General features: G+C 38.3%; 1 protein-coding gene across 1 annotated transcript; it reads left to right on the top strand.

Moving 5' to 3' along the window:
* Positions 1-617: 617 nt before the first annotated feature.
* On the top strand, positions 618-1,574 carry LOC110200475 (olfactory receptor 52P1-like). The gene has a single exon (XM_020975840.1). The coding sequence runs from the start codon at positions 618-620 to the stop codon at positions 1,572-1,574; it is 957 nt and encodes a 318-aa protein (XP_020831499.1).
* The last annotated feature ends 10,206 nt before the right edge of the window (positions 1,575-11,780 follow it).

Raw genomic sequence — 11,780 nt, 5'->3', positions numbered from 1 at the left:
CTTAGTTTGCTTATCTATAAAAGATGAAGAACAATGCTTACAATATGTACCTCATAGGGCTGTTGGTGAGGATCGAATCAAATAAAATATATAAATCACTTTACTGTGATTTATTATTATCATTTTCATCATTTTATTATTGTATCATTTTCATTTAGGGGAGAACATGTTTGGGTTTGGGGTATGGTAAATGGGGAAAGAACTCTGCTCTAGAAGTCAGTGGTACTGCTCCAAATCCTACCTTTGCTACTGTCATTAAATAGTTTTGAAACAATCATTTGTCCTTTCTATATTTGTTTCCCAACCATAAAAATAAGGGATTTTGAGTCATAACCTAACCATTTCACAGGAATTATCTAGGTACATGCCTTTGAAAAAGGAAAAAAATCCTTTACAAAATGGGACCTGTAATTAGCACTCCAGTTGGGCTGAGGTCAGGAGGTACATATCTGTGGATAGGGAGCATGGAATTATGTCTCATTGGGAAGAGTAATCTGAGAGAGTTACTAGCCTTTAGTCCATTACATAAGTTCATTGTCATCTGACTTCTCTGTTCCTTTTTTTTTTCAGGATGGATTCACTGTGAATCACAGCTCGTAATCTTTGGGGGTGCCACCATGGTGGGCAATGCCACTATCCCCAGCTTCTCATCCTTTTTCTTGGTTGGTATTCCTGGTCTAGAAGTTTTCCACTGCTGGTTGAGCATCCCCGTTTGCTTTCTATATGCCCTGACTGTGATAGGGAATGGCTTCATTATCCTTGTGATAAAAGAAGAATCCAGCCTTCATCAGCCCATGTTCTTTTTCCTTTGCATGCTGGCCTTAGATGATATAGCCATTGCCTCAACGACAGCCCCCAGGATGCTTGACATCTTTTGGCTGGATGCTCATGTCATTGGATTTGATGTCTGCCTGGCCCAAATGTACTTAGTCCACACCTTTTCCATCATTGAATCAGCTCTTTTGGTAGCCATGGCCTTTGACCGGTATGTTGCTATCTGCCATCCACTTCATTATACTACCATCCTGACCACCCCATTGGTCATCAAGCTAGGGGTGATAAGTGTGGCCCGAGGTGCCATTATGGTTTTGCCATGCCCATTGCTCATTAAGTGGCTGAGGTATTGTACCCAGAATGTCATACGGCATGCCTACTGTGAACACATGGCTGTGGTGAAGCTTGCCTGTAGCAACACCTATATAAATCGTAGCTATGGTATCTTTGTGGCCCTGTCAGTCATACTTCTGGACATTGGACTTATTTCTGTGTCCTATGTCAAGATCCTTCAGGCTGTCTTCCGACTCTCCTCCAAGGATGCCCGCTCCAAGGCACTAGGTACTTGTGCTGCTCACATATGTACTATCCTTATCATCTATATACCTTCATTGTTTAGTTTCCTCACCCATCGCATCGGTAAGAGGGTTCCCCCATCCGTTCATATCATCTTTGCCAGCATCTATCTCCTGGTGCCACCTGCAGTCAATCCACTGGTCTATGGTGTAAAGACCAAGCAGATTCGTGAACGAGTGGTCATCCTCTTCTTCAGGAAAACAGATAAAATCTCCAAGCACTAATATAGGCTTAAGCATGCCATTTCTTGGGACTGTAATCACTTTCTGTGAGGAATCACTGGATTGGACTGAGAGGACAATGCAGTTGATGCTCTGCCTACAGCTGTCCTGTCTGCAAACCCCGACACATTTTGTCTACACTCATGTCTCCCAGAATAATTGTAGGGAGTTTGGGTAGAGTGTAATGAGATAGTTCTGATACAGCTAACTGATTTGGCTCAGTCTTGAAGGTGTTCTTCATATATACTTTGGCCTGGTTTATGTACCTCCATGTATTGGTCAGAGTTTGAGGCTTGGGCCAAGCTCTTGTCTCTTGCTTCTGATCTAGGAGAGACATTACCTGATGAAGAACATGAAGAGATAATCCCAGACTTGTCTGCCACATCCCAGATTCTTTGAGGAATCTTGGATCAGTCCTGATGATTTGATCTTCCTTTCAATATCAGTTCAAAAAGATCTTGGCAGGGAGGAGTATGACTTGGCCTCAAAGTGAATAAGTTCTTTGTAAGTTATAATGGTTATAAATTCATTGTCAAGAAACCTTTGGAAATCAAGAAGAGATGACCAGATAAAAAGCCCAAGAGCTATGAAGATAGACTCTTTCAGCCAGACTTCAATCTTTCTCAATCTTTCTCCCTGCTAAAATTGAATTATGTTAGGGACAGGACAATTTCAATGCGAGTCATCATTGAGTTGCGGTCCAAATCCCTTTGCCTCTGAGGTTTATGAACTTACTCAGTCTCCTCTGCCCCAATCCAAGCTCCTCCTGACCTCAAATACTACCTTACCAAATACTACCTTGACCTTTTCCCACCCTGATCATGACCAATGCCTACAATGACTATTCACTTCCAAAGTTCAGTCATTGTTCACTGAGGCTCACCATGGTGGCCTGGCCTGAACAAGCCAATATGACATAGGTCTCTAGACATGTCCAAGAAAAACCAGACATTATCTACTTTGTTCTGCAACAGCATTCACTAGCCTATGTGCACTCAGTTTTAGGTTGGTAGAAAACAATTACCTTCAGCAGGTAGGGCTGAGATGGTGTCTTGCTGCTTTTGAATAAGGTGCTGAAAATTATTATTAGGAGGTTAACCAGAAGTACTAAGGCTCTAGCACCACACAATTCCCAGTATGAAACTAGTAGTGTTGATAAAGAGATGGTTCCCAAACCAACCAGGATGGCCCTGTAGGCTTAGGTTTTCTAGAAACGTTTTAAACACTAACCAAAACAAACAAATCAGTAAACACAAGTTTGACTTAGAAATATGGAAGAATTTGGTGACCAGTTTCTGGCTTCTGAACTACTCGCTTTGGAAATCTGCATAATGATGTGTGAAATACACTGGGAGATATTTTCCTGATGTACCTTTCCTCCTCTTGCTTCTGTAGTCTGTGGCATTCCGTACCTGTGTCAGCCTAATCTATATATCAGGAAGAACTCTCAGACCATTACCTTTTCCTCCAGGTAGTGCCAAAAAAAAGGCCCCTGTCATTAGGGTGTCCTACAGACAGTGGCCATCTGACTGGCTGAGAAATATTTTCAAGAATTTCTTGGATGGATTATAGGGTGCCAAATGTTGCTACATTATTCAGAGAAATTTCCCTATGGTTTGAACTGTCCAACAGAGTGATGAACTTCCCAGAATGCTAGTGGATTCTTTGTCATTGTAATTCTTCATACAGAGGTAGGATGGTTAATCATATGGAGTTTCTTGTTTAGATACAGGCTGAAAATAGGTGACCTTTGAAGTCTCTCCTTTTTTTTATAACCCTGAGAGTCTATGATTCTAAAAATGGGTTTTCAGTTTTATCAAGACAGACTTGAAAAAAAAAGAAGTACCCAATGCAATTGGCCAGGTATTGTACCAGACAAGATTAATGAAACAGAAACATATATTTTATCAAATCTTGTATTCTACATGTATAGATGATATCATTATCTTTCCCTAAACCTGCCCCCTTCCAAACTTCTTTGTTACTGTTGAGAGTAAACTTACTCTTCCATTCACCCAGGTTCATAACCTCAGAGTCCTTCAGATCCCAAACATAATAAGTTGCCAAGTCTTGGCAAATCTCCCTCTACAACATCTCTCTAATCCTTTCCCTTAGTTCCATGAATACGGTTACCATTTTAGTTCAGCTTCTCATCAGTGTTTGCCTGGACTATGGTAACTGTCTCCTAATAGGTCTTCTTGTTTCCTATATCCCCCCTTTCTAATCTATCCAGCACAGAACTGCCAAAATAATCTTCCTGAGGTAAAGAAAGGTATGACAATGTTACTCTCCTGTTTAAAAATAATATATGTTTTCTGTTATCTCTAGTATAAACTAGAAAGTCATGTGGGTTTTTAAAGTCCTTTACAATCTACCTCCAACCTGCCTTTCCAGCCTATTGTACCATTATTAACCTTTATGTACTACGCTTTCAAGTCAAGCCAGACCAGCAAATTTTCCCTGATAATAATATTGTATCTCATGTTTCTGTGACTTTGAATAGCTGTAGCTACAAAAGAATAGAGAAAAGAGATGCAATCCTATTGCTTCACATGCCAGAACTTTCCTCTTTCTTTACCTCCACCTAAGGATCCTTTTTTCCCTTCAAGGCTCCAGCAGGTTCTACTTCCTCATATAAAACCCTTCCTTTCCCTCAATTGTTAGTGTTTTCTCCCTTTTAGTATTTATTTATATAAGTGTCATATCTCCCTCATCTCCCGAGAGTGTCAACTCTTGGAGAGTTGGGATGGTTCTTCATTCTATGTTTGTATCCTCAAAACTTGAACCAAAGTAGGCACTTAGTTACATGTCAAATTCAGTTAAATTGGCTAACACAAGGATAATGGCAATGGCTAATATTAGTTCTGTGGCATGATAAATCCTGAAATCCAGATCCTGGACAGTAAGCATATAGAGAAAGTAATGAAGTTAGCAACTTTATCGGTGTCATATTATTGTCATGGAATCCTTTTCCTTTACGTCTGCCTGTGTCATAACCTCCCCTCACTTCTAACTCCCAAGGCAAGAATTCAAACATAGTGGCATTAGACACAATTTAACCTTCCAACTTTCCATCAAAGTTCATGTCTTTCTGTTATATGACTGCATAGAAGGCCCCACTGAAGTCACTCTCTGTGCTCTTAACAAATTAACTCTCTTCCCATGCTCTCTTGTTCACTACTCCAATGATCTCAGCAAATGAACAATTGAATGCAAATGAATAAGCGAATAATTGAAAAAAAGCATTTATTAAACACTTGCTATGCATCAGGCTTTGTGCTAAGTTATGGGTATGCAAATAAAATCAATCAAGTCCATGCAATCAAGATCAAGTTCTTGACCCCAAAGAACTTATATTTTAATAGGAGCTATGAGTTACTAGAGGTCATATAGCAAGTCAGTGGCAAAACTCTATCTTGAACCAGGTCTCCTAACATAGATTCCACTGCTGTTGACATTATACCATGTTGCCACCAAGTTCAATGAACAGAAACTTAACAATCTAGAACTTTCAGTAAGAATACACCCCCTTTTCCCTGTACTTTACTTTTAGGAGAAATGGCAAATTATATAAACCTAAGCTGAGCCAGAGATTTTAAAAAAAAATGACAATATTTACATTTATATAGCACTTTAATGACTTGCATTTATAGAGAGCTTTAAAATTTGCAAAATGTTTTGCATTACTTTGCTTCTTTATCTATCATCCCCTGAGAGGTACATATGGACATCGCCATTTTGTAGACTAAGTGATTGAAGCACTCAGAGTCGTTGAGGAGCTTGCTATGACCAAGTAGCTATGATTTGAATGAGGTCTTCTTGACTCCAAGTGCAGCATTGTTTCCATCATGTCACATTGTCTCAATTTCCAGGAACTGTCTGTGGCCAACACCTTAGTTTTTATTACTTTCACTTCCTGCTTCTTCATTTCTTTACATAGCCACTGATTTCAGAATTATGGCACCAAGTCCTTGTACTTACCTAAATAATCCAAGAGAGATTAGAATAAACGCTTTTTAGGATATTCTGTCTGCTAAAGCAGGTTGTGAATCAGTCAATTCAATCCAATTCAATAAGCATTTATTAAGTACTTCCTTAAGTGCCAGGCACTGTACTTGATGCTGGAGCTATAAAAGCAAAGATGAAATAATACTCTAGCAAAAAAGGATGGGGTGATACAATGAAAGACAGCTTTAGAAGACTATAAATTTTTTAGATATATAGTATTTGCATATTTACTACTTTATTTTGCCCTGAGAATAAAGAAATTTTGTATGCAAATTGATGCTTTGATGACTTGTTACCAATTTTGTGAGTAGAAAACTTTTAAAAAGTGATAGATTAAGAAACCTGAAAAGACTCATATGAACTGATGCATAGTGAAGTGAACAGAATCAGGAGAACATTGTACACAGTAACAGCAATATTGTTCATTGAAGAACTGTGAATGACTTAGCTCAACAATACAATGATCCAAGACAATCCCAGAGGACTAATGATGAAACATACTACCTGCCCTTAGAGAAAGAATTGATATTGGTTGAATACAGACTGAAACATGCTATTTTTGCTTTCTTTCATTTTTTCTTTTATTCGAGTCTTCTTGTACAAAATGACTAATATGGAAATGTTTTACATAATTGCACATGTGTAACCCATGTTTCATGGCTTACTGTCTAGCAGAGAGAGGAAGAGGAGGGAGAGAAGGATAGAATATGGAACTAAAAACTTTAAAAATGTTAAAATTGGAAAAAAATGATAGTTGAAAAAAAGATGCATATCCCTTAGTTATTAGGAAAATTCTTTGATTGTTAGAGTTAATTGAGTTTCAAAGAAATGATACTATGTACATGTAAGCATGGTGTTGAAATCATTATGTCACTTAGCCATGATACATTCAGTAGGTGAGAACACACCTTAATTTTTCACTAAATGTGAACAAGGGCTGGGCATCTGCTTAGGTGCCACAGGAAGACTGTGCAGATCAGCCGAAAGACTTTCTCCTGTCCTCTGGGCGCTTGTGTAAAATCATTGAACTTACTTGCATTGGGGATTCCACTGAGTGATGAGCCAGTAGAGATCATTCCTACCAATCCCTTGAGAAGGAACCATTTGAATAGGGACAGGAGAAAACCTTGGCTTTGACCTCTTCTCCATGTCCACCTTGGCCAGAGCAGGACCCTGTGAGTTTCAAACTGTCAGTAGGATTTGCAGTTTCCACCTTTCAACAGCATCCTTACTATGTCTCTGGAACAGCTGATGGTAATGTCTACATTGGGACTGAAGGAGAGATTGGATACAGATTCAATGCTATACAAAGACATCATGAGGGGAGTGGGTGGGGAACTATGCCATACTTACGGAGACCATCCTGATGAGTACAGCAAAAGACCTAGGAGTGGTGAGTTAGCCTTTTTGCATATGGGATTTCTAAGCTTGAGTCTACTCTCTCCTGGACTCTGTATGTCCATGGAACTGTATATCATAGCTTTTGGGATGATGTTTGTACCAATTATTCTTACCCTATGATATTCCTTTCTAAGAACAAATTATGTATGACTGACTTATTGTTATTAACTTGCTTATCCAAAGGAAAATTTGGGGAAGTTGGTCTAGAAAGCATGTGTTGCACAAATGTCACTTACAGATTTTGGAGTTAGTTGGTGTACTGGCTAGAATGCTGGATTTGGAACCAGAAAGACCTAAGTTCAATCCTTTCTTAGACATCTACTGTCTATGTGGCCCTTGCAAATTATAATATCTAAGCCTCATTTACTTCATCTGCAAAATGTGGGCAATAATAGCAACTACCTCACAAGGTCATTGTGAGCATATGAAATAATATACATACAATGTTTTATATGCCTTAGAGTGCTATAGATATGTGAGTGAAGATGATGATGAGGAGGAGGATGTGTAGATAACAATCCTGATAAGTCTTTGATTCACTGCCTTGTGAGGGTATCTGGATCTCCATAAACCTTGTAAGTCATTTTTTTTTCAGTTTGGGAAGGAGGAATCTGATGTAAGAGCAGGATTGGAAGGTAGAGTTTTTGGTTAAGTGAGACAAAAATTAAGGAAAATGAACAAGCAAACAAACAAAACAGAGAGGAAAGAGGTTGTGGTGCCATTGCAGCCAGCAGAAAGATCTCCTGTTTCTCTTTCTGCCCCACCCTTCCAATAGCAAGGTTTACTCAGGTCTCAATCAGAACAACCACTACATCTTTGACCACTAGTGGGATTATGGCAGCCTGGAAAAAAGCCTATTTAAGCACACTGAATACATTCTGATGAAGCTGTTTGGCTGGTGATTTCAGTGCAGGTTTACCTGGAAGACAATGACATATTACATTCTCTTGCTGATTAATTAACTAAATGGCAGCCTGCTTTTCTGTATGATTACAGAAAGCCAGAGATTAGATAGGTTTGGCCAGCTATTTTTATGGCAGTACCTTATGTCTCTTGAGACACCCACTCAATGTATGCCTGACAATAGTAATATGTCATATTGGAATTGAGATAATTTAAGAAAATAGAAAAGAGGGCATTACTTACAGGATCTTTTTAAAATAATTGTCTGAATGGAAATATTTCTAAAGTCAATAGCTATAAACAGTAGTGAAAACAAACCAAAAGCATAGATAACATGTACCAAAGACTGGAGAAGAAAGAATAATAGGTAAATATATGGATTATTATTGCTCTACTAGAATGACAAATGTGAAGAATTTTAAAAATGGGAAAACTTGTATTAAGCAGTTCAGAGTAAAGACACTATAACTAAAAATTATATGCATTGGATACAAATAGGTAAATAACTTCAATAGCAACACAAATGATGTTAAATATAAAATGAATAGTCTATGTTTTTTTTAAAAGATTTATATAATTATCCTTTGTTTCTTTTAACAAATACTAAGAATAGGAATATAGAGGCAGCAAGATGGTGCAGTGGATAGAGCACCAGTCCTGGAGCCTGGAGGACCTGAGCTCAAATCTGTCCTTAGAACACTTGACACTTACTAGCTGTGTGAGCCTGGGCAAATCACTTAACCCCTATTGCCTCGCCAAAAAAAAGGAGAGGAGTACATAGTTATAAATATATCTATTTACAATCACTTTTTTATTTCCGTTTTTTCTTTTTTGTACTTATTTTAGTACTTCTATCAATGGTAGATAAACATTGTCATTAAATGATTATGATTGATCTGTTGGTTGTTCAAATTCAGGTTTTCAAAACAGCACATCTATCCACAGTTTCTATATCAAAGAACATATATGATAATGCAGCTAAGACACTAAATAAAACTTGTCTCTTTATCGGATTCTGATTGACCTTCCAGAGAGTTTGAAAGTATTCTGGGTTCTAAAGATCATTATATAAAATGATAGAGTAGCTCATGCCCTTAAGAGAATGAATCCTCCTTCTCAAGTAGTATATTTCTTTTCTTTGTGGGAGGAGCATGCGCGGGGACTGGAGGCTATTGGTAGCAAGTGCTTTGTCCTTCTGCCATGGCCAGGAAACTGCTATATGGGCATTTATAAAGTATGGGTGCGCCTACCTCAAATGACCTAATCTAAAAGAGGTTAAAAGGTTAGACTCTATTCTTTCTTCTAAGTAAAAAACACAAGAAGAGGAAGGCTCTGAAAGAGAAAATAAGACAGCATGACAAAGAGAAGGCAACATCTAGTACTAAGTGGTATAAATAACACTTCGTATAGAAAAGGGAACTGGAACCTCTGAAGAGGTAGCAGCTGCTGAAACTTTAGGGAATAATGCTGTGCATAAACAGATGACATCAGAGGAGAGAGAGAGAGAGAGAGAGAGAGAGAGAGAGAGAGAGAGAGAGAGAGAGAGAGAGTATTGATTAGTGAAAAGGTCTTCTCTGTAAGACTGACTATCAAACTGAAGGTCTATGGAGCCACTGACCTCATTTTTGCATGCCTGGACAGTATACCAGTGTTATGCCAGGAAACTGAATTGCTTGCATTTGAATTGTCTTAGGAAGATTCTGAAGATCACCTGGCAGGATAAGGTACTGGACACTGAGGTCTTTTCCCAAACTAAACTAACAAGCATTCAAACTTTACTGCAAAAAGCACTAGTCCGATGGTCTGGCCATGTTGTTCGAATGCAAAATGTACACTTGCCAAAAAGACTATTTTATGGAGAACTCACATAGGGCAAGTACTCACATGGTGGTCAGAAGAAGTGACAGAAGGACACTCTGAAGGTCTCCCTTAAGAACTCTGGAATTGATTGTGTGACATGGGAGACACTGGCACAGGACCAGTCAGCATGGGCTGCCTACATCAGAGAAGGTGCTGTGTTCTATAAGCAAAGCACAATTGTGAAATAGCTCAAGAGAAACTCAAGATGCACGAATTTAGAGAATCCACCCCAAATGTTCACAGGGACTATTTGTGCCCAACTTGTGTTAGAACATTATGAGCTCATATCAGTCTAATCAGTCACAATCAGACACACTGAAACTTGACTCTAGCATACTGATGTCATTTTGGTCCTCTTTGAGAGCAAAGAACAACCACCATACCATATCTGCCAACACAATATTAATGACAGAGAAGTCTATTGTCTTCCAGGACAAAATCTTTGGCATGTAATGGAGAGAATCCCAAAGGAAACTAGTGAATATTACCAGAGGTTATCCCAGTGAAGAAACCGAAGATCTTAAGAGCATAGATGATACTTTTGTAAGTGCTACCTATTAAATGCAGGGACATCAAAAGAGAAAGGTAAATTTTTAAATGTCTGAGGATAGAAAGTAAATTGATTTCAGGACTACAGACTAAAATATTGCCTCGAAGTGGACTACACTTAATTAGGGCTGTTAAAAAGATTTGCAAGACTTCAAGCAAATATATTATTAAGATGGTTTTAAACTAAGGGATATCAGCATATGTATCTGCTGAAATGGATATCATAAACTTGTGGTTTCCAACATTTTAAACTGTACTCCTATCATTTAAAAAAATTGAGCACATGACTCTTCCTTCATGTTCAATATGTGCATATCCACTTATTTATTTTTCTGTCCATTTATTTGCCTGGTTATTTATTCATTCATTCATTTGTTTATTTTTTTCATCTATTTATTTGTTCATTTATTTGATTCCTTCCCTGGTTCTATTCCTCACTCATCAGGTTTCTCTACCACATTCCTGCAGCTTTCACACCATGGAAGATCCCTCCTTCCCTGCAACCTCTTCTGATTGTTGATCTCCTCCATTTTAGGAAATACAGAAGCCAGCCATAATTTCTCCTTCATTCCTCTTCTGGATCCACTCTTGACTTTCCGGACTCCTTGTTCCACCCTGCCTCTGTATTGCTCCCTTTTCTATGTTGTCTCATATAACTGGAATGTAAGCTTCTTGAAGGCAGGTGCTGTTTTTGTGCTTGTATTTATTTGTTTTCCTAACACCTGGATGCAGTGACTGGCATGTGATAAGTGCTTAGTGAATGTTTCTCTCTCTCTCTCTCTCTTCTCTCTCTCTGTCTCTCTCTCTCTCTCTCCTCTCTCTCTCTCTCTCTCTCTCTCTCTCTCTCTCTTCTCTCTCTCTCTCCTCCTCTTCTCCTCCTCCTCCTCTCCCTTATACAGGCACTTCCTGCCATAATTCTAATTTCACTCTATTTTGCTATTGGGTTTAATGGCTCTCATGACTGAAAATGATGTTTAATAAAGATACATAGATCTAAGTGGAAGAAGCACATCATTGGCTACACTCACGTTTCTTTCAAACCTATCCACCAAGTATGAATAGGTTTTCATTGAAAACAGAGTAGTAAATCTTTTGAGATGTCACTCAGTTTTTCTTGTATTTTTTTTTTAGGCAATTAGGGTTAAATGACTTGCCCAGGGTCACACAGCTAGTAAATGTCAAGTGTTTGGTCTGAGGTCAGATTTGAACTCAGGTCCTCCTGACTTCAGGGCTGGTGCTCTATCCACTGCGCCACCTAGCTGCCCCTCAGTTTTTCTTGTAAGCTAACAGGACAATTTTTGCATAATTATATATTTTTTAAAAAATGATTTCAAAATCCACTGAAACTTTTTATTTGGTAGATTTTTAATAAGGTAAGAAAATACAGTTTTGGGGTTTAAAGAAAGTTTGTAGCTACGAGAGTTAATATGGGTGACTTATTTTATATATATTTATATATATATATTTTATTTATTTTGTTAAACATTT

The sequence above is a fragment of the Phascolarctos cinereus genome, unplaced genomic scaffold (assembly GCF_003287225.1).
Source record: "Phascolarctos cinereus isolate Bilbo 61053 unplaced genomic scaffold, phaCin_HiC Scaffold_726;HRSCAF=1367, whole genome shotgun sequence".
In the NCBI taxonomy this organism is placed as follows: domain Eukaryota; kingdom Metazoa; phylum Chordata; class Mammalia; order Diprotodontia; family Phascolarctidae; genus Phascolarctos; species Phascolarctos cinereus.
Note: the sequence above shows the minus strand (reverse complement) of the source record. Positions and strands in the feature narration are given on the sequence as shown.

What these genes read in the sequence shown, in the direction of transcription:
- LOC110200475 (XM_020975840.1), top strand. Translation starts at nt 618, where the DNA reads ATGGTGGGCAATGCCACTATCCCCAGCTTCTCATCCTTTTTCTTGGTT.